The sequence below is a fragment of the Paroedura picta genome, chromosome 2, assembly GCF_049243985.1.
Source record: "Paroedura picta isolate Pp20150507F chromosome 2, Ppicta_v3.0, whole genome shotgun sequence".
Lineage (NCBI taxonomy): Eukaryota > Metazoa > Chordata > Lepidosauria > Squamata > Gekkonidae > Paroedura > Paroedura picta.
Genome location: NC_135370.1, coordinates 160,659,685 through 160,685,156, shown reverse-complemented (window position 1 = coordinate 160,685,156; position 25,472 = coordinate 160,659,685). Strand labels below are relative to the sequence as shown.

Below are 25,472 nucleotides of genomic sequence, written 5' to 3'. Positions count from 1 at the left end.
ACCCATGCAAAAGACCTTTGACTAGCAGAAGAGAGTTTTGGCTCCATGCATTATTTCATTGTCACAGGTAAAGGTAAAGGTATCCCCTGTGCAAGCACCGAGTCATGTCTGACCCTTGGGGTGACGCCCTCTAGCGTGTTCATGGCAGACTCAATACGGGGTGGTTTGCCAGTGCCTTCCCCAGTCATTACCGTTTACCCCCCAGCAAGCTGGGTACTCATTTTACCGACCTCGGAAGGATGGAAGGCTGAGTCATCCCTGAGCTGGCTGCTGGGATCGAACTCCCAGTAACTTAATTTGTAAGCTGGCTGTTCTCCATTGTAATTACAAAGCAGAATAAAAATATGAGACAGGGAAAAATAAACAGGCAGGGCATGCATTATGCGCGTGCAAATCTAAGCGCAAGAGTCCCCTGTTCTAAATGAAAAACACCTTCTTGAGATGCTCGATTAACTGAGGAGAGATTTTTGACATGAAAGTCAAAGCACTAAAAACATTCCCTGAGAAAGCTTTTTAAATGATCAAAAGGAATAGAATCTGTCACGTACTTGGACCAGCAGCAACAAGTTCGTATCTGGCAAAGGTGACTTTAATTTCAGAGCTTGCAATAATTCTAAGATGACACTGCGGGATAAATAGAACTTATCCCTTTCCTAAAACAAAGCAAACAGTAGATTCAAATTAGCAGTGACCATGAGAAGCTTTGTTGATACTGGACCCTGGAAAACAAAACAATTAGACCAAGCATGTTAACCCAAAAGATCAGGGGTAGGCAAACTGTGGCCCTCTAGATGTCCATGGACTACTATTCCCATGACCCCCTGCTCATGGGAATTGTAGTCCATGGACATCTGGAGGGCCACAGTTTGCCTACCCCTGCAAAAGACAGAGGAGGGGGGAACCTGTGCAATCTATGTTTGCCTCAAAGATCAAATACGTTTCTGTCCCCTCTGGGGAACCATTCTTTGTGGTAACCTAGTCCCCTCCACTAACATATGAGCTCCTCTCCCCAATTTGATACAGGATTTCTTTTCTACAAGGGAAAGGAATGAGTTCTACTACAGAGGGCTATGACAATAACATCTGCTCCATTCTACTAAGTATTTTGTCCAAATGAAAACACATCAAAACACAGAGAGGGATCTTCCCCTTCAGCCCACACAAACACATTTATCTTTGCTTCCATTATGGCTCAAATTGATAAGCCAGACAACTGGTTTTTTCTTAGATGAGAGAACATTCCTCCCTCATATTCAAGGATAGAGTTTGGCTTCACACATCCTCTATAGATCTATCATTGGTACAGACACAACAATGTAGAAAATCACTCCATAAATCCCAAAAGTTGTTCATCAAAGGAAACATCAAAGTCTCATTAATGAAACTCCTCTTCAAAGGTTACAGTTCAGGTACTGCTAGCTTGTAGATTAGGAGAGCACACAATACAGGATGCTCCCAATACAAGCAGCTGCCATTTTGCGTGAATACAACAATGGGCATATTTTCTGGCTGCCGTATCTTTGAATGGAAAACCAGGTTTGTCATGGGTGAATGCCATACTTTTGTGCATACCACAGTTTGAAAGTACGCATGTTGTCTTGTTCACAAAAAAAAATGCCAACTGTGCATTTTGGAAAATCATGTGCCTTAAGCTCTCCCAGGACACAAGGCGGAAGCATCTAAAATGTCATGAATTAAAAGGTTTGTAAAGGTTCGTCTAAGTGGAAGAAATGGATCAAAAATAATAAAACAAAACTGAAGGGAGGAAATCAAATTCTGCAACTAGAGCTACAGGGCATAACATTAAATGTATTTTTACACTGTGCATGATGTGCTCTGGAATGCCCAGGGTAGCCTGATTGTGTTAGATCCTGGAAGCTAAGCAGGGTCAGTCCTGGCCAGAACTGGGATGAGGGGCCAGCAAGGAAATCCAGAGTTTGCAACACAGAGCCAGGCAATGTCAAATCGCCTCTGAATGTCTCTTGCTTTGAAAACCTTACGGGTCACCATAAGTCAGCTGTGACTTGATGGCAAATAAGAAATGCACGTTACACAATCCGTTCTGCTTCCAACGGTGCAGTCTTAAGCAGAAAGTCTATTAAAGTCAATGTAACTCTACTTTGGGTGGCATTGTCAAATGGCCATCTCCCATCTTTTACGTGAATGGATGGATGTGGATTAGTGATCACGTGGCCGCTATGATCAGACAGGCAGAAAAACATCAATGGTAGCAGGAGCCAAAAAGGCTGAAAAAGCTAGTCTTCCCATGCCACTGACAACTGTTCAGTCTTCAGACTTTCCTACACTCCCAATTTTCATGAGTCTTCTGTCCATATGGTTCCAAGATCTCCTCCTCAAAAGTGAGAAATTGAAATCATTTTTTAAAAGGAATGAAGAGTTCTTTTTAAAGCCATCTGTGTTTGCGAATGTCCTGATGTGGATGGCTCAGGATAGTCTGCTCTCTTCAGATCATGGAAGCGAAGCAGGGTGGCCCTGTTAATATTGGGATGGGAGACCACCAAGCAAGTCAACGGTCACCATGCAGAGAAAGGCAATGGTAAACTCCCATTGTCACCAAAACTCTGCAGGGTCGCCATAAAGCTGTGACTTGATGGCCCTTTGCATGCACGCACCTGCTTGTGAACAATCAGTGTTAACACGATGAAATGTCCAGTTCAGGACTGTATAGCAGTAACAGCTGCTTCATCTGTGGTCGGTCAGACTCTGAGCTGGAGAATCAACAAGTCATTTCCACAGAGAAGAAACCCCAAACGCACCAGCGTGTGCCATCAACACAAAATGAAGGAGAAGCAAGATACTGAGATTGCAATACAATGGCATCGATGGGGAAGAAAAGCTGCTTTCAGCTGAGAATGACACAGACACTGAAAAAATCAGATTGGTGCCCTGAAGGGAAACAAACACAGATTTAAAAAAAAGATCAGATTGACATGGGGACCCTAGTCATGCGGAGATATGAAAAGCATGAGATATTCCTGTCCCCGGGGGCTGGATAAAAATAGCTGGCTGCTTCTATTTAAAAGAAAAATTGACCTCTAAAATGTGTGAGGCTGGGGAGGCTGCGAGGCTTGCTGGCGAGACAGGGAAGCAACACTCTGCAATCCACCGACAATGCTGCACTGCAAACCTAAAGGTCCACGGAGAAGACAGGAGATGACAGCCACCCAGTTAATGCTTGTTTCAACTGGCACATGTGGACCAGCAGGTTGTTGCTACCAGGGAAGGCCTCAAATGCATATCAGCGTTTTGCACATGACACTAAGAAAGGGTGAAGAACTGAGATCCTTGCCAGCGAGACCAGGTGCAGCATCAGTGGCTGAGAGAGCAAGCCCAGAGGCCTCTCTGGTTTGAAATTTGCCTCCGCTATGAACTATCCCCCCACACACACACACACTTTACAAGTGGTCAGGCCCCTTGTCTCCGAGCCCTATGATAATCCTGGCCTGTTGAAAGGATTCCTGAAATAATTAGTGGAAGCATTCGGAGTGCTTCAGGCATGCTCTTAGAGGACCCATGGGCCAAACATGATGCCAGACTGCCCTGCACCCTCATGACAAGATGTAAGCCGGAAGCGGGGCTTGCCACCTTGATCCTGCTTACCTCTCGGCCTGTCCCCTCACACCTACCCCAAAGCTGCAAGCAGCTTAGTGCAAACACAATATTTAATCTATATCTGCCCCATTTTTGGACCAAACAACACCAAAATCTGCCCAGGGTCCCTGGATCCAAAGGGGAGAGGACTGGCCTCAACCAGGTCCAGGGCCTTTTTGGTCCTGGCCCCTGCCTTGTGGAATCCTCTGCCAATTGAGATCAGAGCCCTTTGGGACCTTAATCAGTCCCACAAGGCCTGTAAACCAAAGCTATTCCACCAGGCCTATGGTTGAGGCCAGGAATACAGCATCTATAACACCATATTGGCTGGCCTCCCTGGGGAAACCTCTGTGAAAAGAGGGAAGATCTATCCACCTGAAGAATGAAACCCCCTTAGAAATTTCTAGCTAATCAGACAGACATATGCTTAAAAAGTGTAGAATTGTTTATTTTGATTAAATTAATATGTGCTTTTAGCCTTATTAACGATTGTATTTTATTACTTCTTGTTACCCGCCCTGCGCCTCATAGAAACAGCAGGTCAGAAAAAGAAAGTCACGAGAAGGAGGATGCATTCATAGCTGATTTGCCATTGCCCACCTTGGAATGAGAAGGAAGGACTCCCTGGAGAAGAGCCTAATGCTGGGAGCGATCGAGGGCAAAAGAAGAAGGGGACAACAGAGAATGAGGCAGCTGGATGGAGTCACTGAAGCAGTAGGTGCTAACTTAAATGGACTCTGGGGAATGGTAGAGGACAGGAAGGCCTGGAGGATCATTGTCCATGCGGTCGCGATGGGTCGGACGCAACTTTGCACCTAACAACAACAAACCTTGGAATACCAGCCCCAAATTTCCTTGGTGGCCTTCCATCCAAGTACTAATCAGGGACGACTCTGCTTAGCTTTCAAGGTCTGACCAGATCATGCTAGCCTGAGCTAGCCATGTACCATTGTTATCTGCATCCTATCAAACTGAACAGAAAAGTTTTTGACAATTTCCATGTACCAGAATTAAGAATGCATCCCTTAATCTATAACACACGCCATGGATCCACTAGAAAAATATGATTTAGAAAATGTACTGTATGCAGTAATTTACATAGGATGGTTCAAATTATGCCTTTGCATCATTTTTATCACCCCCATCCAGTTATCTTACCTGCAGTCTGTTTACCTGTCACCTGTTTAAAAGCATGTGTTACAAAGCTTGTCTTAATTTCAGCCTGTGCGCTCCAAAGGTATAAAAAATAATGTGTACTCTTGTGAAGACTCTTATTCGGGCTAGATAGCATGCTTTAAGACATACTTATGCAAGGCTGTGGTCCACCGGACTGTTATGAAAACAACAAGATGTAGTTGCGAATCCTTACTGACCCTGAAGAAGATTTTCGAAACAGTAAACATATCCAGGAATTCTGTTGGTCTTCATTTGTTTATAAGAGGGCTCTTCTATTTTGGAGCATTTGTTGCAGCAGCCAGAGTTTGTGACACCATGAAAATTTCCACCAGGCAAGAAAAGAAAACCTACAAAGAAAATATCCTCCACAGGATTTTCCTTCAGTGTGTGGATCTCTGTTGGTCTTAAAGGTGCTATTGGACTCCATTTTTGTCATGCTACATCAGACCAAAATGGCTACCCAGTTGAATCTAACTTTTGGGGTTGTTAATGATGGTTGTTAACGTAAGGTATGTCAGTTGTTGTTTGGTAATACATTATATCTGTTTTGAATAAAAAGTAAAGGTAAAGGTATCCCCTGTGCAAGCACTGGGTCATGTCTGACCCTTGGGGTGACGCCCTCCAGCGTTTTCACGGCAGACTCAATACGGAGTGGTTTGCCAGTGCCTTCCCCAGTCATTACTGTTTACCCCCCAGCAAGCTGGGTACTCATTTTGCCGACCTCGGAAGGATGGAAGGCTGAGTCCACCTTGAACCGGCTGCTGGGATTGAACTCCCAGCCTCATGGGCAGAGCTTCAGACTGCATGTCTGCTGCCTTACCACTCTGCGCCACAAGAGTATTTTGAATAGGAGTCCCCAATTTTGTACACAGTATTTTGTATACTTCTCGAGTGTACATTCCCACTACTGTGTCTCTTCTTGTTTTAATTTCAGTCTGGCCAGAAGGTGGTAATACAGGGGATTGGGCATAGACGATTGTTTTCAGCTGGAAAAAAAACCCTCTCTGTGAGTCAGTTACCTTTGTGAAAGCTCTGTGACACAAGCCACACAGTTCTACCAAGTAGGCTAGGGTGAAGACGGCGTTCTGGATGACAAAACTAAGCAGCTTTGAAAACGGCTCCAGGAGACTCTGCAATTTGATAAAGATCGGGTTAACTTCAGTGCCTTGCATCCTTCAGCGAGACTGTGAAATCTTTCATTAAAATCAAGCCTCTCCCCCTCCCACCTTTTCCCCTCAAGAGGAAGGCAGGTTGCAGCTGTCCAAACCAATTCAGCCAAACAGCTGAACGGACACGTCGGGCTTCCCCAGCCAGCACCTTAAGTGAACTCCTGGAAAGCGGGAACATTTTCTGCTGACAGATTCCCAGGGAGAGAGACAGAATCTGGCGCTGCAGCTTCTGTAGCTCCTATCAGTGGATTAGCACGGGCCAAAACAATGAAGAGCATTGCAATCTTTTACAGGAGCCAAAATGTAGAAATAGCTCCCCGATTCTGCCAGATTAGAGCTAAATATTTAGATTCCTGTGCCCAGTTTGTGAAGACATAATCATCTTTTACAGGCTGCAGCAGCATGAAGGGGTGGCTCATATGCACACATGGCCCACGTTACGCAGATAAAACTTCCAATAGCGCTTCACACACAATGGCTTTTCAAAAGGATCGGCTCATATGGTCAGCTGCAAGTTGTCAAGAGATGCTCACAAACATATGGACAGGGCCTGCTTATGGAAGATCAAGGCTCTGTGGGACCTTTAATCTGTGAGGCCTGTAAAACTAAATTGTTCCTCCAGGCCTACGGTTGAGGCCTAGCATTAAAGTCGAGATGCTGGCCTCCCTGTTTGAAAGTCCACCCCAAACAAGCTCTCTGAGAACTTACACGGCCCCCCTCAGTCGTGCGGCCATCTGGCTCCCATAAAGAGGAGGTGGCCTGAAGGCGGGAGAGACAGGTTTGGCTTTAATTTTAACTATGAATTTATTAGCATGTTAAAACCTATTTATTAATGTCGTGTGCTTAAAAGTTTTGCAAGCCACCCTGAACCTCTAGGGAAGGGCAGGGAATAAATGTAAAAACAAATAAATAAACACATTAGGAGCAAATGATTAAAAACACAGCCTCCTCTACCCAGTCCTTGCGACCAAATCCTGCAGCCCTTAAAGAAGATCAAAAGCCTCTATGACTTCAGCAGAATTTTCACTTTCACAAGCCTGAAAATTAGATCCAAATACATAATTTTGGCACTTACCCTGGCAGCACTGCTGGTAGGAATCTTCAGCAGACAGATCATTATCCTTAAACCGGAATCTAAAGAACACTGAGGATACGGAATGAGGTTAGAAACTTTCTTTAATGAGATTGCTTTGTTTGCTTTGGTTCAGGGATTGCTTTGTTTGACTAGGATTGCTGTAGAGCAGGGTTAGTCAAACTGCGGCCCTCCAGATGTCCATGGACTACAATTCCCATGAGCCCCTGCCAGCATTTGAGAAATGCTGCATATAAGAACCAGCTCTTCTTCTTCTTCTTCTAAAAAGAAGGCAGAGGGAATGATGGCCCCAGACCATCTCCCCCCCCCCACACACACACACACACACGCACACATGTACACACTTCATTATCAAAGTGCACCTCTGGTAAAGTTAACTGCTAATCAGGATGCTATTCTCTGAGGTACATTACTCAGAAGTTGGCCTCATGTTCATTTAGAAAATCAAGATACCTTGAATCTAAATAAGCCCTTCCCTGAATAAAAGGCACCAGCCGGGGGGCGGGGTGTGGTCTGGCATGGATTTGACTCTTGAGCTGCTGCCTTCTGGACCGAATCCCATACATTTCCTGAGGGATTTCCTGAAAAGGAGAGGTTTTGGGGCACATGCCAGGGGTCTGCAGCTGGTAGGGAACAGTGGGTAAAAATGTGTTCCATGTGTGGAATTCTGTAGACCCTGATGCAAAGAAAGGGGGTTTTAAAGACTGCAGAATATAATTGGCTGGCTCTGCTTAAGTGAATGGAAATGAGTACAAAGGACCCTTGGGGTTCCATATGCAAGGTATGACAGTGACAAGCCCTCCTTTCTGCACCATTTTCCTTATCCAAAGCATCCCCTGCAAGTCAGTATTTGCTCCCATTGGGACAACCAGATCGAGTTCTATATCATATCAGCAATTCTCCCTTCCCATTTTGCGTGGCTGCCTCCTTGAAACACTTAACCCGACTCTAAATGCTTGGGTTTTGTGTTGGAAAACAGCTCAGAATCCACAGGGTTTTGTTGCTGTGTTGTTGTTTTTTACTTATGCTAGGACAGGGATTCTCAGAATGTGAGTCAGCACCCCAAAGTGGGTCAAAACCTTTTTGAAGATGAATCGTGAGCAGCAGGGACTAGATGAGGAAGATCTTGATGGCCAAAGGTGAAACGGTCACACAATACAGCCCACTGCTCAGCTCCATAAGTATAAATAATAAATTCAAAGACATGTCTCTGCCTTCTGCTGAACCAGACCGTCAATGCATCAAGGCCAGAATTGCCTACTCAGGCTGGCAGCAACTCTCCAGGGTCTCTGGTGGTGGTCTTTCACACCTACTACCTGATCTGCCTGTGAAAATTAAATTATCACAGAATCACAGAATCATAGAGTTGGAAGGGGCCATACAGGACATCTAGTCCAACCCACTGCTCAACGCAGGATCAGTCCAAAGCAACCCTTAAGAATCCAAGAATTATCATCTTGTGTGGTATGGCCTGATATGAGGTTCCTGTGTTTTATGCTGGGGAGGGGACGGGGAAGTAACAGGAAGTACTTTGTAATGAAGGGCCTGAAAATTACAATCCCACTTCAGAAGTATGAGAATCTCTTTACGATGTCCAAAACTGGCACTCACAGGCGTTAAGCAGCCCCCTCACCTACAAGAACACATCCCCCAATTCATCTTTCCACAGCACACAAACCAATAATTTAACCATAGTAATAAAAAAATGAAAATGTGTCTTGATTTGAGATGGTGGCTACCAGTTCAGTTGCCAAAACCCAATTAAAAGGCCACAGGCTCAAGTTCCTGCAAGCAGGACACCCCCACTTAGACTGCACAGGCCGTACCTTAAGGGGTAAGACAGAAGGCAATTTTGTAAAGAAAGTCTGGAACTGGTTGCTGATGGTGGTCCAGAGATTGCTGGGGGAATCCATGGGTAAAGCTTCCATATAGGTGGCAATGTTGTCCAAACAGCGTAGCATTGCGCCCCCTGCTGGTAAATTCTTTTTAGTGTTTAAGCCCTAAAAAAAAAAATGGGGGGGTGGGGGGTGGGAAGTGTCCAAAGATTAAGAAGGAAGAGCAAGTTACTTAGAAGCCAGCACAGATCATACAAGACCAGAATTCTCACAAACAAACAAGAAAAAGTATTGCTCTTTAGTTCAAAGGATAACTAATTCAAGGCATGTGGGGCATTGCTGGAAACAGAGAAAAGGAGAAAGAAGTCTGGAGCTGATATATGTGTGTGTGTGTGTGTGTGTGTGTGTGTGTGTGTGTGTGTGTGTGTGTGTGTATGGATGGATGGATGGATGGATTAGATCCTGAGGACTGATTCGGCTGACAGTGGCACTTCTCCCTTGATGTGAGAACTTTCCCCTGACACAAGAGTCTCTTGCCTACAGGCTTTCTGTTCTTTGGTCCAACCACCGCATAGCCACATAGTTATCCCTCATACATCTGTGATTAAAGAGAAGGGTTTGCAATGCAAAGTGCAGGATTTTCAGGGATTGTTCAGTTCAAAGAGCTGAAATTTTAAAGATTACACTCTCCATCGGATCGGTGACAATCAGACCATTCAAAAAGGATTTAGGACTGCCGCGTTCAGTTCAGCATATGGTGTAGCCTATGGCCATATTAGATCATGAAAACAGTGTTGACCCAGGTTAGTATCTTGGATGGGAGACCACCAGGGAAGTCTGGGGTTGCTAGGCAGAGGAAGATAATGACTAACCATCCCTGCTCATCTCTTGCCTTGAGAACCCATAAATGGTCACCATGACAGTGCATGACTTGACAGCACACGGCTATTATTAATGTAAGATCAAAGTTAGAGCAGGAAAAGTATGAAAGGGGGGGTGGGGGGAGGCACACAATGGGCAAGTTAAAACAGAGGGAAGTCTAACCTCCAATAGCTGGCTCAGGGCAGCGATGGAGCTCAGCTCACTGAAATCCATAAGAGACGTGGCCAGGGTCCGTAAAAAACTCCCATCTGCAAAACAACCATATCATTTTTTTTTTCCAATAAGGCTTCTGCATAGAGGTAGTGGAGGGTGGCAGCATCAAATCTCAAGCGTTTCCCATTACCTTTGATGTTGCTCTGAAACAGCTGGGGAAGTATCCCATTGGGAGCCAGCTGGTGGAAAATGCAGCGGAGAAACTGCTTGGCCACACCCGAAGCGTTCCCTGGGATCATCATGCTGCAGCAAAGAAAAAGGTGGAGGGAGAGGAAGAGTAGAGAGAGCCATTCACAATCACAGCCCACAATGAAACAATCCAAAGTGAGTCACGTCTTCCCATTCAAATTCCATTAAGAGTGCAGTGTTCACAGGATCACAAAATGGCAATATCACTTTGCATATTCGGAAAGAAAGGCATTTTGAGTATACGTCTGCTAGATGCAATGTGTTCGTTTCAAAGGAAAGAAAAGACCAAAGTTTGCAGCGGACTAGAATTATTTTAAGGACCTTTCTGAATAATCAAGTTCAAAGTACAATATAACAACTTGGTCCAGTTGTGATGGTAAAGCCTGGCTTGATACTTAGTTGAGTTTTTCATTTCCATGATCCATTCCAGTCTGGCTTCCAACCTGTCCATGGGATAGAGACAGCTCTGGTTGCCCTCACAGTCGAGACACAACTGGATCTAGGCAAGTCAGGGCTGCTGTTCTTGCTGGCAGCACTGTTCAGCATTCTCAGCCATGGGCTACTAGGCCAACACCCAGCTGAAGTGTGGATTCAAGGTGCAGTCCTCAAATGGCTGCAATCTTTCCTCCAGGGTCAGGGACAGAAGGTTGTGCTTGGGGAAAGAACCTCCCAGTAGCAGCCTCTGGTATGCTGAGTCCCATAGGCAGATGTTCTCTCCCCAATGTTGTTTACCATCTATATGTGGCCCCTCTCGCCAGGCTGGTCCAAAGTTTTGGGCTGGGTTGTCATCAGTATGCTTATAACACCCAGCTATATCTGTTGATGGGCGGCTATCTATCTACACCCCCAGATTTTTTGGCCAAATGTCTGGAGGCATTTATTGGCGGTCATTTTGCCATCTTCGCAAGGCACAACAACTTGTACCCAAGCAGCTGGCATCCATCCTAGGCACTGTGATCCATGCAACAGTCACCTTCATGTTATACTGCTATAACTCACTCAATGCAGGGCTGACCTTCAAGTTACACGGGAAACTTCAGTGGGTCCAGAACGCAGCAGCTCTTTCCTGGGACCTAATGGACAGCACATATTTAACCTGTGCTTTCCCAGCTGCACTGGCTCCAGACTGAAGACTCAATCAGGTTCAAGGTCCTTTTCTTATCTTCAAAACCCTAAATGGTCTCTGAGACTGCTTCGTCCATTAAAGTTCACCCTCAATGAGAACTGAGGTGAAGTGATCCCTGGCCCCAGGATCCCTGGCCCCAACAAGGTAAAATTGGTCTCAACCAGGACCAGGGCCTTTTTAGCCCTGGCCCAGGTCTGACGGAACATTCCGCCTAAAGAAATCAGGGCCCTGCAAGACTTCAAACAGTTCCACAGGGCCTTCAAGACACAGCCATTCCACAGGGCTATGGTTGAGGCCTAGAAACAATATCAAGAACATGCTTCCTACAACTGACCCAATCAATCAATCGCCCCAAGAACTTATTATTTAGGCCCCTTTTAGTTTAGTTTATACAGCTTTATATGATCTTTTTAAACTTACATTTAAATGTTATATCTTTGATTTTAAATTTTAAAATTCACAGTTTGATTCCCTGGTTTGCAAGGCAGGCACAAACTGGAGCTTATTTATGTGTACACTATACAACTAAAGTTTGCTACAAACCCAGAAATAACTAATTATTTCACTGCACATCAGAGAGAAAGTTAGGATCACCCAAGAAAGCTCCTTTAAAGCCTGGTCATGGTAAATCATGATTTACCATTTCTTCTGAAACCAACTATGAGGTAAAGTAAAGCTAAAGGTATCCCCTGTGCAAGCACTGGGTCATGTCTGACCCTTGGGGTGACGCCCTCCAGTGTTTTCATGGCAGACTCAATACGGGGTGATTTGCCAGTGCCTTCCCCAGTCATTACCGTTTACTCCCCAGCAAACTGGGTACTCATTTTACCGACCTTGGAAGGATGGAAGGCTGAGTCAACCTTGAGCCGGCTGCTGGGATTGAACTCCCAGCCTCATGGGCAGACCTTCAGACTGCATGTCTGCTGCCTTTCCACTCTGCGCCACAAGAGGCTCTTGAAACCAACTATAGTCAGTCATTTATTGCCCAATGATCTCAAATCACCTCTGCAGCAATGGGCTGAATAGCAAAATTAACATTCTGCTCTCTTCTACCTACCTACCTACCTACCTACCTACCGGCATAAGAGGTTCCACAGGTGAAAAAGATAGTTTCACCTGATTGCCCCTTTTCATTGAATTGCCCCCGTGCCAGCTGGTGGGGGGGGGGTCACAAAGGGCTGCTGTGGGGAAGGGATTATGCATTATTTGCAGGATCCAACCCAGTGCTTTCTCATGGAATTAGTTGACACACTGGGCTGGAAAAGATTCAAGATTTTTTCAAGAAATGTCTTAGAAACCTTAGAAACATGGAATTCATGGCAAAATGAACCAGCTAGTGGATTGAGCCTATCTTATTATTTGAATAACCTAGTGATGAGAAGTCAAGGGATGTGCCTGAACAGAAAAGACCTCTTCTCACATTTGGAGTTGTGGAAGCTGCTGTTACATAGCTCCTTTTTGCTCCTCTCGGGTAATGAAAGAACCCTGCAACATCTGGAATGAGTCAGGACTTGGCTCCATCCTACGATAAAACAGGCCAGTGCTGGCATGGTTAAGAAGTTCATCACAGATTCCCTCCATGGACTGAAGCTTTTGGTTTTATCTCAATAAATTTGTATTCCAGGAGATCCAGTGACACACAGCCATTATGTGATCAGGCCTTGAGTTTAATTTATGGTGATCAAAGCCCTCTCCTGAGAAAATCGGTGGGCTCCAAGTTCTTTCCTAAACTCTCTTGAGTATGAATAATGACCCACAGAAAATGAAGAGAACTGGCTTTTTGGTATGAATTCAAATTTTCCTGCAGCCTAAGGATCTTTCCTATCTTTTGTTGGCTTTTAATTCAAAATCATCACCAAGGGACATTTAAACTCACCGGAAGGAAAGTAGAAATGGGAATTAGGTTTATACAACGGAATATTTTTTTTAAAAAATATGTTTGTTTTGATTCCACTGTACCTTTCTGCTTGATTAGAAAAATTGGTGCTCGAAGCCAACCTAGCAGGAGGGGGGAAAACAAAACAAAAACAGCCTGTCAAAGGAAAGTCTTAATTTCAACTAAAACACAACTGTTGAAATGAATGAGGCAATCAAATTTATTAAAGTCCTAACAAGAATGACTTCACACTCACAACAGCAATCACATCCAACCTAGAAATTCTTTCTCTCTTTAACTAGACCATCTTTTTGATAAAGTCTTAAGTCAGCTTTGCAAAACTGTTAGAAACTGTGTTCGTTGCCCTCTATTGTAACTATGGGAATCAGAAGGCACTAATTTAGATCTGAATCTCAACCAAAACCACTTGCCTATTGAGGTTGTGCTAAATCCTATGGCTTTCTCTAGCCATACCCCATCCATCTCCATATCCCTTAGTTATATTAGTCATTAGTTATATCACGCTATGGATAAATCCTGCTAACCATTCTTTAATGCAGCTTAATCAAACGTTAGCATCACGAATAGTGTCACCGTGCTTCCACTGTGGCAACAGCTAATTTAAACATTTGGGGAAAATGCTGCAAATCCTTTTGTGTCCTGAAAGCTGATCTTCTGGAGCTTGGTGGCTTCTCATTGACCCCAGTGGTGCCAAATTTATGGTTGTTGGATGACACAGAAGCTGACCCTGCTTCCCAACTCATTTCTTACCCACCTCTCTCGAGAATCGTCTTACAGCGGATTACAAATAAAAAGTAACAACCCCAATACACTGTTAAAACCATAAAACAGTTAACCACATATTCTCGCGACAAGAGGTAAAACCCCCTCCGCTAGCCTTTCCGTATCTCTCCCCCCATCCAATATGGCATCAGGAAGGGAGCTGCTCTTCTGCACTCACTCTCAACTCCCTAACTGCTATCTTTAACTCCCTTAACGGCTGTTTTCAACAGTTCCTCTCACTGATATTCCATCAGGTCCCATTGGCTGCTCTTGGGGGGAGGTGGAACCCAACCTGTCCACGGGGGCATAACATCTCCTTAGGATATTATTGCATAGAACGGAGACCGTGACAAATATGGGCCCTTTGCACAAGCCACATCTTGACTTTTTAAAATCTGTTTGGCCCAAGCCATTCTTCTTCCTGTGTATACTGTGGAGTTGAGTCTAAACATGAGGACAGTCACTCCACTGCTTGTGTCACATTCACCATGTTTCCTATATAGAATTCTCCACCATCAAGCCTTAGACAGTCTCAAGTCCAACCATGGCTCATCATATCAACTCATTCAAGCAACAGAGGCAACTGTAAATGCATCGCATGCACCCATTTGAAATGGCATAGTATTTCTCCACAGCATGGAATTCTAAGAACCAACAGAGGAAGGAAGGAAGGAAGGAAGGAAGGAAGGAAGGAAGGAAGGAAGGAAGGAAGGAAGGAAGGAAGGAAGGAAGGAAGGAAGGAAGGAAGGAAGGAAGGAAGGAAGGAAGGAAGGAAGGAAGGAAGGAAGGAAGGAAGGAAGGAAGGAAGGGATTATTACCTCCCTACTGACTGCATGATATCCAGCAACAATGGAGCAGCCAGATCTGGGCTGAGGTGAATAAATGTGGAAAGAACCACTATGGCCAGACCTAAAGTTTCTTCATCATACTCCTCCAGGATGGCTCCACAATCATGACACCTGAAAGGAAAAAAATATGAAAAAGAGATCTTGGCATTCAACATCCCATTATATCCCTCAGGCAACTACAGTTACAAGCAACAGAAGGAAACCTAGTCATGAAAGAAGTAAATAATAGACTGCCACGGAAGCACACAAATTTCAGCTTCCTTTGTTGAGAAGTTTCCTTCTGATTCCCACAGATTGCTTCGGGATGCTCCTACAATGTCAGGAGACAACTTTGGAAGCGGTGCCAAGCTTATTTAATGCTTGATCTTAAGGGACATGTCAGATGCAGGAGAGATGAGGCAGAGTATCGCCAGGCCATATAAAGAGACAAACAACCCTGGGAAACCAGCACATCATGGCCCAATGGGAAAGCTGGGTTAATTTGATCAACCACTGGCTAATGTCTCCAACAGATTGTGATATTTGAACTTAATGGGATTGTACAAGCAATTTTCCTCTTCCCTCTCCATAACAGCAGGAGAAAATGCCAGCAAGGTCATGAAAGTCAATCTCATTTAGCCCACTTTACTACCTGCTGCCAAAGCTTTTAGAAAACAACCAGACCAACAGGCTGAAATAAATTAATCACACAGGATATTTGTCATATACCTTCCCAAAATAAAGCCAAGCACTCCTTCTTCCAGCTCCATCAAAGAATTACGCCATAGCTCACCCATCAGGGGTAAAGTTATTATGTACACTTTGGGGGTCTCGCCTAATGGTTAGCGCTCAAGGCCAGATGCCAGAGGATTCAAGTTTCCTGTTTCTGCCAAGTCCTGGTAATCTAATTCCATTGCTGTATTTCTGTAAAGCTGGAATCAAAATATATAACTAAAGCATGTCAGAGATGTATAGTTCTATTGATCATGTAACTTGGGGCAAAGAATATTTTGCAGTTGTCCTTAAACCTGTATTGCTTCCCTGTGGGGCTGCTGGGGAAGCACATTCATTTGTTTTGGCAACATGAGCAATCTTCTTCCAAGGTCTGAATTTAAGAAAGCAAAGTTGAACACATGAAGCCACCTTGCAGTGAGTCAGACCAATAGTCTTTCAGGGACTGTATTCAAGTGGGTAGCCGTGTTGGTTTGAAGCAGCCCAACAAAACAAAATCAGAGTCCAGTGGCATCTTTAAGACCAACAAAGATTCATTCAAGGTGTGAGCTTTCGAGTGCAAGCACACTTCCTCAAGTCATGAACTGACCATCATGACAGTGGGAATATATAAGCAGGATTATATACACTTTTGCTTATATACTCCCACTGTCATGATGGTCAGTTCATAGTCTGAGGAAGAGTGCAGGATCTGAGCCTTATGAAGGAGTCCTAAGAGATATTGCAAATGGAATTCAAATGTATCTCCCACGAAATGATAGAATCATGGAATAATAGAGTTGGAAGGGGCCATACAGGCCATCTAGTCCAACCCCCTGCTCAACGCAGGATTAGCCCTAAGCATCCTAAAGCATCCAAGAAAAGTGTGTATCCAACCTTTGCTTGAAGACTGCCAGTGAGGGGGAGCTCACCACCTCCTTAGGCAGCCTATTCCACTGCAGGATGGGTGAGGGGTTCCCCAATACCAAGTTTCCAAATGGGTGAATCCAAATTTACAATAAAGATCAAGGGGGACGGGGGGATATAAGTGCAGGAAGACCACATAGGTGGTGGTGTCACTTTCTTGAATAGATCAGCTTTCACGTTCATTTTCAGTCTTACGTAGAACAATGTCATTAATTCAACCATAGAATGCATAACAACAATGAAATGATCCTCCACTAGTTTTCTGTTCCTGAATTATAATGGGATCCATACGGAGGTAAGGATACACATTTCACACGAATGCCCAATCTTATCAGGAATCCTTTTCAACTACTGCACTGATGTAACACACAAACTCCATTTTCAGCTCCCATGCATTTAAGACCCCCCCTCCCCCACTTTCATTTCATCAAATATTTAAAACTGAAATTCTAAATTATATTTGACGACTATTTTATATGACAGTTTTAATGTTTGTATTGACTGTTTTAAAACCTGTTGTTAATCCTCCTGAGCTATCTAGGTAAGGGCGGGTTACAAAAATAACATGGAATTGAACTGAAATGGAATTGACATTTGCATCTAATCCCCAGCCAAGTCTTGCTTTAAAGCTCTAAGGGTCTTCTGAAGCAGATAGAGGATTTCACTTTAATTGCAAGGCACAGCTTTGTCTTATTTATTCAAATCGGCTCTTTACCTTGGTAGTTTGTCTCAAATGCTAAAGTTATTTAAAGAGATATACAAGCGCTTACTTGTCTGTCATCATTGTAGGCTGGTCATCGGCAAAATCCTCTGGTGCTGGTACAAACATGCTGACTATACTGGGTGCTGAGAGCAAGCTGGATTTCGTAGCCCCTAGAGAGAGACCAAGAAAAAAAGGCCTTGAGCTGGACAACCTTCATTTGAACAAAATGAACTGTTCTGTATATACCTTGCCTTTTAGGCAATGTTAAGAGTCAATTCCAATACATTTTTGCTGACATAAGTAAACTAATGAGATGCTCTCCCAAAAGGCCTGCTACATGATGGTACTCCATTTAGAATATTTTTGCCCCAGATAGCCATGCTTGAACATGCAACCTATCAAAATCACAAGATGCCACAGTCCCACTGTATACCACATTGGTCAGACTCTTCCTGGAGTACTGTGTGCAGTTTTGGAGGACTCACCTCAAAAAGGACATGGACAAAGCTGAGAGGGTTCAGAAGAGGGCGAAAAGGATGATCCAGGGCCTGGGGACTAACCCTATGAGGAAAGGCTAAGGGACCTGGGAATGCTCAAGCCGAATAAGAGGAGGTACAGAGAGAACATGATTCCTGTATTTAAGTATTTGAAAGGTTGTCACTTAAAGGGAAAGGTTGCTGTTGCCAGCAGAGGATAGGGCCCACAACAATGGCTTTAAACTACATGTAGGATGATACCAGCTAGATATCAGGGGGGGGGGGAGAAATTCACAGTCAGAGTATTTCAGCAGTGGAACCAGCTGCCTAAATAGGTGATGAACTCCCCCTCATTGGCAGTCTTCAAGAAGCAGCTGGACAGCTACTTATAATGGATGCTTTAGGCCAATCCTGCATTGAGCAGGGGGTTGAACCAGATGGTCTGTATGGCCCCTTCCAACTCTATGATTCTATGCAGGAAGTCTTGGTAAAAACCAGCAGCTCTTCTTTTGTCATGCTTCCTATAAAAGTCAAGAAAAAGTGAAATCAGGATCATAGCCTCATTTCCATGAGCAATCTGGCTTCGGTCCTTCCATCAATGGTGGAAGAAAGTGTTGAAATATGGGAGTGGGCAGCCAGAAGCTTGATTTCTTCCAGTCACAGATTTTTCCACCTGGTGCAGCACTTGTCTCCGTTATCAAGACCTGACAAGTACTTGGAATTGGACAGAGGAAGTGAAATAGATTCTTTGTATTGCCTAGCTAACTTCTGTCAAAATCTGTCTATGACAATAAACTTTTCAAATATATGCTGAGTAATTAGCTGTCATAAGTAGAAATAGTAAATCCAAGTAAATTCAAGAAAAGTCAGCATGAATTTGATATGGGATGTTAAGGAGTAAATCAGAAAGCACAGAGGTGGTGAAGTCCTAGATTGTTTAAGAGAGGCAAAAAAAAAGAATATGTTTCTCTAAGGAAGCTGGGCAACTGATGATAAGTTTGGTTTCACTGGCTATCATCATAGAAATTATCAAGAACTCATCCTATAGCAAAAGTCTGTTGCCACAACACTTAAATAAGGAAACATAAAGTGACACTGTCTGGCCTAAAAATGATAAGAGATTTTCAAGGTATAAACATATTTTAAGTCTGGGTAGGAATATTTCTTCCTTATCAAGACCAAGTCTTGGAAAGTCATTTTATGGATCTGTGGTCTTCAGAACTCTCTAGCAATGAAAGCCATTTGGAATGTAAGTTGCTGTATTCATTTTCACATCTGCCTAAGCTATTTCTTTGTGACAACCTTCAAGATAACTTATGTCTGCTCAACCAAGGGAAGTGGATCAGTACATGAAGCAGATGACCTATATAGACCCAAAAAAGTCATTCCAGCTACTTTATTCTAGAAAGTGCTATCTTATTGTTTTGTACAGTAAAATGAAAAGGTAGCTAGACATCTGTTACAGGGGATAAAATAGATATTAGCCCGAGACGGGGGAAAATGACACGAGAGTCATATAGCATTGCTAAACTCTTGCTGGAGATCAGAAAGTAGAAAATCTGATAGCTGTGGAAGAAGATAGTTGGTGAACATCTGCAGATCTCAAAAGCTAAACAAGGTTAGCTCTGTTTAGCACTTGGCTGGCAGACCACTAAGGAAGTCCAAAGTTGCTATCACAGAGGCAAGAAATGGCAAACTACCTCTGTCCATCTCTTGCCTTGAAAACCTGGAGGGTCCCCATAGGTTGGGTGTGACTTGAAGGCACTTTCCACCCACTAGAGTGAGTCTTTACCTTCCAATTTAGACCTAACTTGGAGAGAGAATGGCAATAAACTTTGTGATCCTTATAAAATGGATTCATTCTAACCAAAAGAATGCCTGGAGAGCATCTTGGTTATAAAATTTCTGATGGGAAACCAGAGCTGAATGAACACTGAACTAACCTCTTATTCTTAGTGGTGGTCCCTCCAAGTCAGGGTTTAGGCAAACTGAGACATTGCACGGCCTCTTCCCATGCTGTATCTGTTCTGTGGATAAACAGAGAATTCAGTCCCCACCAGTATCCCCCAAGACCTGCTACCAGGACCACAGGTTCACAGCCACAACGGAGACACCACACACATGCATAACAGCTAAACAACAACAGCTGGTTCAAGACAGACAGAAAAGGAAGAAGTCAATACGTTGAGATGATTTTTATGACCAGAACTTTCTTAAACATGTCTCTAACAAGAGGCAAGCTTTGAAATATCAAGTGTTGTAGTCATATATAAAGACCTATGGATTTCTTAGATTCCACTGTCTTTGGACTAGGCTTTGGAACTAGGTAATTCCTACCAAATGTAAGTCCAGCTGAAGGGGAATTTTTGAAATCACAGTTTAGATTGGAAGAAATGTTATTATTGAGCAAGAAATGGAATGTGAAGAGGGTTTCACAGAAGAAAGCAACATCAATCACACAACAACACACGTGTGAAGATGCTCACCACAATGGTAAAGGATATTTAAATATCTACACACAGAGAGAAAGACATAGTGAGTTTGCACTGCAGAAAAAGAATTCCAGAGCCACCCGTTTCAAATGAAGTATGAGAGGAAGGTCTGCCTGCCCATAAATCACTTCAACACAACAGAAATCAGCTGGAAAATGGATACTGCAAAGAAGGTCAACCAGAAAGGCAAGATGGCGGTATCACAAGGATATTATAAAAGAAACCTTATTGGAAAAAAAATTATATGGTTGTTTTGCAGATGGAAATTCTTTACGGACCCTGGCCACATCTCTTATGAATTTCAGAGAGCTGAGCTCCGTCACTGCACTAAGCCAGCTATTAGAGGTTAGACTTCCCTCTGTTTTAACTTGCCCATTGTGTGTCCCCCCCCCTTTTGATACTTCTCCTGCTCTAACTTTGATCTTACATAGAATAATAGAGTTGGAAGGGACCTCCTGGGTCTTCTAGTCCAATTCCCTCAGGACACTCACATCCCAATCACTCATCTACTGTAACCTGCCACCCCCGTGAGCCTTCACAGAATCAGCCTCCGTCAGATGGCTATCCAGCCTCTGTTTAAAAATCTCCAAAGATGGAGAACCCACCACCTCCTGAGGAAGCCTGTTCCACTGAGGAACTGCTCTAACTGTCAGGAGCTTCTTCCGGATGTTTAGATGGAATTTCTTTTGAATTCATTTCATCCCATTCATTATGGTCTGTCCCTCTGGGGCAAGAGAGAACAATTCTGCTCCATCCTCTATATGGCATCCTTTTAAATACTTGAAGATGGTTATCAGATCTCCTCTCAGTTATCTCCTCTCTAGGCTAAACAGACCAAGCTCCACCAACCTTTCTTCATACGTCTTGGTCTCTCAACCCCTCACCATCTTTGTTGCCCTCCTCTGGACACGTTCTAGTTTGTCAACATCCCTCTTCAATTGGGGTGACCAAAACTGAACACAGTACTCCAAGTGAGGCTGAACCAGAACAAAGTGATACCATCACCTCCCGTGATCTGGGTACGATACTCCGTTTGATACAGCCCAAAATCCTATTTGCCTTTTTAGCCACTGAGTCACACTGCTAACTCATGTTCAATATATGGTCTACTAAGACTCCTAGATCCTTTTCGCACAAGAATATGACTCCAAGGATAAGAAAGCTGCTATTATTTTATACATCTCATGTGAATGTACAAAGAATTGTATGATTCTTGTCCAGTTTTCCCCCTCCTCATCCCTGTGAGGTAGGGTGTTGCTATTCCCCTTACGAAAATGATGCCAGGATCGTGAGGAATCATGGACTTTCCAGACATATCCATTAAGCACGTGCTTGGGTAGACTAGGTACACATTGGTGACCACATCCAAGTCCAATGCTCCATCCACTTGGTCTGAACCATCTCTCTCACTCTCTCTCGTACAGAATATAACCTCTCAACTGATCTGAATTGTGTTCTAAAAGATGTATTTACTTTATGCATTCTTAGTCTACTTCTCTTCCAAAAGACTCTTGGTAGTCTAAAACATATGAACTGTTATTAGACTAAAAGCTACAAACGAAACCAGCTTAAGTGCCAACGGGGTCAAGTTACATTAAAAAACCCTCTTAATAGTTTGGTCTTATAGCAGTACCAAAAAAGCCAACAAAAGCGTGGTATCAGCCAGAAGCCCGATCCAAAATATGGGTGCCCCCACTGAAAAAGCCCTAGCCCCACATTCCAATTCCTGTGATCCACTGAGTCCTTCCTCCTGCCCTGTCCACTGATGCACATAAATGTTTGTGTACATTGGTGAAACAGAACGTTAAAAAAACAAATCTTGAAGCAATCACACATATCCCCTTCATTTTTAGTTCATTTTAGTTTTATTTATTTATTTCTTAGATTTATCCCTCGCCTCTCCCCAGAGGCCCGAGGTGAGTTACAAACATATAAAGACCCGAGGTTGGGAGTTCAATCCCAGCAGCTGGCTCAAGGTTGACCCATCCTTCCGAGGTCGGTAAAATGAGTACCCAGCTTGCTGCTGGGGGGTAAACGGTAATGACTGGGGAAGGCACTGGCAAACCACCCCGTATTGAGTCTGCCATGAAAACGTTGGAGGGCATCACCCCAAGGGTCAGACATGACCCGGTGCTTGCACAGGGGATACCTTTACCTTTACCTTTAAAACCATACAATAAAACATATCATATACAATTCTCCACATAGTAAAACAAGATGCGGCAAAAACACAGCTCATATCTACACAACCCCTTAGCAACCCACTATGGGGGGGGGAGGACAGAGGGTGCCAGGTGGGCTTGCGCTACTGCCGCTGCAAGGGGGGCCAGATCGTCCATGCGGCCCAGCCTCATCCCACGACCTCGTAGAAGAGTTCTGTTTTGCAGGCCCTGCGGAACACTGAAAGCTCCTGCAAGGCCCGCAGCTCCTCCAGGAGCTCATTCCACAAGGTTGGGGCCAGGACTGAAAAGGCACTGGCCTGGTCGAGGTCAGGAGCGCTTCTATGTGGCTGGGAATGTCCAATAAGTCCATACCAGCAGAGCGTAAAGCCCTGTGGGGGGCATAGGGCAACAGGCGGTCCCTCAGATATGCCAGGCCCACACTGCGTAAGGCCTTAAAGGTCAGACTAAAACTTTCTTTGCTGAATTATCATTGATATATATGTGTTCCAATCTGCTGACTGGAAAATACTCTGCTCAGTTACATCCAGTGAAAACTTTATTTACTAGCATTTGGTTAACAAGAAAGCTCAGTGAAATGGCACACTGTCCAAGTGACTCAGGAAGACACCTTCTGAATCACTTGATCACATGCCAGGCAAAAGCATGGTCAGTTTTTATTATTAATGAGCAGGGGGGGGGGGGTTTGTTCATTGGAACATAAGAAAACACCTGGAGGAAAAGACCCAGTGGACCATGCAGTCCAGCATCCTGTATCACACAGTGGCCAACCAGTTCCTCTGAATGCCCAACCACAGGGCACAGAAGCCAAGCTCTCGCCAGAGAAGAACATAAGAATAGCCCTGTTGGATCAGACCAATGGTCCATCTAGTCCAGCATCCTGCTTCACACAGTGGCCAAAAGGGAGCTCTTCTGCCAGGCATTTGGTGAGACCAAGCGACCAGCAACATCTACAGGGCCCCTGCTCCCTCCCAAAAAATCCACTCATGCATTCTGCTCTGGACCTGTTCGAATTGTTATAGTCTATTACCTCTGTCATAGTCTTAATGTTAATATTATTTGTTGTTTGAAAAACTAAGTTCCTTGTACAGTTTTCTACGTTTTATGTAAACCGCCCTGAGCCTCAGGGGAGAGCAGTATATAAAAACAAAAAAATAACTGAAAATAAAATACAAGAGGGAGATGGGGGCAACTCACTCAACACAATTACAGGAAAGGCCAGCTACAAGATAAGGGAATTTGTCTTCTTTACTAAGTTAGATGCATAGGGACCTAAAATAGTATCATCCTATATCCCCACTTCTGCCAGGCTGCATTGGATCTACACCAAGGTCTCTCTCCCCCTGGCATATTCCGGCTTAATTACAGAAGTGCAGCCAGGCTTAGAGCAGCCTGCATGGCACAGGACCACTGTCTCTACGGATCATCAGTTACAGCTTTAATGATGCCAGAAATTCTGACTAAGTCTTCCAGGACGGCAGAGATGGGAGGGAGGGCTTACACTGCATAGGGAAGCCAGTGTAGACATTCTGGTGCCAATGATATTGTCAATATTGCAACAGGAACCAGCCAAAGAAATCTGACTTTAGGTTAACGCACCAAAGAGAATACAGAAAACATCTGGAAAAAATAATCCAATACTGCTTAATTATTTGCAAACTGGGAAGGCTTAACCCATCCCTAGGAATAATTCATGCAAAACTCAACACCAACCTGAAAGCTATAGATGGCTTTCATGGCAGTTTGGAAATGTAATTATTAAAAATAATAACAATAACAGCAACAGGTCTGATTCTCCTACCCGTCTCACCATACTTCCAGATCCCTATAGCCTCCCCATTCCTCCCTCTTTGGCTGGGGTTCCTCCCCTCTTTTTTCACTTGCCTCACCCATCTGCATTTTTGCCTTTCAATGGCACGCTCATGTGTTTGGCTCCTCCCTGGTAGCTTTTTCCCTAACCAGCCATTGTACTTTAGCAGTGGAGCACCTAGAAATTGCTGCTGTATTACACTGCTTAAGAGGGGGCCTGTATTCGACAGCTATTGTTCCCCTTTTCTTTGTTACTCTGCCCCTCTGGATCTTGACTAGGACAATGAAGTTAGCATTTGGGTAAGTATCAGCCTTGTTCCCCTTGCCTTCATAGAATCGTAGAGTTGGAAGGGACCTCCAGAGTCATCACCCCCTGCAGAATGGAGGAAATTCACAACTTCCTCGGAGTTCTGGAAAGCCTTATCATGTTTGTGGCATACAAAGACTTCTAGGCACTTTGGGGGAAACAGAATCTAGAAATGACAGTCATACGGGCATAACCTGGCACTGCTTCCTTTTCGGTTACACTCTTCCTGCCTTCGTTTCTACCAATGAAGGGTTCTAGATTCTCATTCTTCTGCTGGGGTCTTTCTTGATGAAGGTTGTCTGTACTGAGCAGGTCATGTTTGCTGGGTGCATTTCAACAAAGGAAACTTCTGTCATCAGGCTGGGACACCACAGGTTCCAGCTATTGAAGCTACTGGTAGCTGGAAGCTGAGTCTAGAATTACTCTGCCTAGGATGGCACAGTTTGTGTTCCATCAAGTCCCTAAAGATGCTGCATTATTTTCTTTGCTAATACTTCAATTGTTGCAGGGGGAGCTGTATATCTCGTTGTTTTTAATTTTAAAATATGATTGCATTTAGCTTTAAGTTGCTTTAGGAATCAATCTGGCTGGCAAACTAGGTACATGCATCAAAATGAATAGGTCTCTAAAGTTGTCGAACATGGAGACTCTCTTGGAATACCAAGATGAAACCAGTTATACATAGGATCCAGTCTTTCTGAAAACCAAAATGGCTATGCCAGCAGAATTACTGTAGTTTCAGTATTCACTTGGGATTGAGCCTTCCCCCTTCCCTTAAATGGAAGCTTTTACAACATCGATTTACACAACAATTGTCCACAGACTATCTACCTTTTTTTTTTACCATTGGGAAACCCCTGAAACATTCTTCAGGCTTCAAGAAACCCCAGAAGTGATGCTATTGTGCAGAATATGGTTGGGAAGCAGAGCCACCCAGGGCCCCTCTCCTTTCCACCCACTCCAGGTCCATCATTGGCCATGGGGGGAGTGTCAACATGACCATACATGGTCATATCACCTAAGAAGTGTTTAACAAATTTTAAAAATATATTTAAAATTAATTAACTCCCACCCGTTCAGGAAACC

At 44.0% G+C, this 25,472-nt stretch overlaps 1 protein-coding gene across 2 annotated transcripts in view; it reads right to left on the bottom strand.

Moving 5' to 3' along the window:
- The window catches only part of UNC79 (unc-79 subunit of NALCN channel complex), a 144,480-nt gene that overhangs the window by 29,171 nt on the left and 89,837 nt on the right, over positions 1 to 25,472 (bottom strand). For both annotated transcript variants that reach the window (XR_013228570.1, XM_077323544.1), the window contains exons 35-44: positions 19,542 to 19,625; positions 17,190 to 17,292; positions 14,773 to 14,913; positions 13,255 to 13,293; positions 10,111 to 10,223; positions 9,930 to 10,015; positions 8,877 to 9,050; positions 7,033 to 7,101; positions 5,808 to 5,918; positions 549 to 653 (exon numbers count right to left, since the gene is read on the bottom strand). Coding sequence is in view for 1 of the 2 variants with exons in the window: in XM_077323544.1 (XP_077179659.1) it covers positions 549 to 653; positions 5,808 to 5,918; positions 7,033 to 7,101; positions 8,877 to 9,050; positions 9,930 to 10,015; positions 10,111 to 10,223; positions 13,255 to 13,293; positions 14,773 to 14,913; positions 17,190 to 17,292; positions 19,542 to 19,625 (1,025 nt within the window). In the remaining variant the exon portion in view is untranslated. The remainder of the gene's footprint in view (positions 1 to 548; positions 654 to 5,807; positions 5,919 to 7,032; positions 7,102 to 8,876; positions 9,051 to 9,929; positions 10,016 to 10,110; positions 10,224 to 13,254; positions 13,294 to 14,772; positions 14,914 to 17,189; positions 17,293 to 19,541; positions 19,626 to 25,472) is intronic.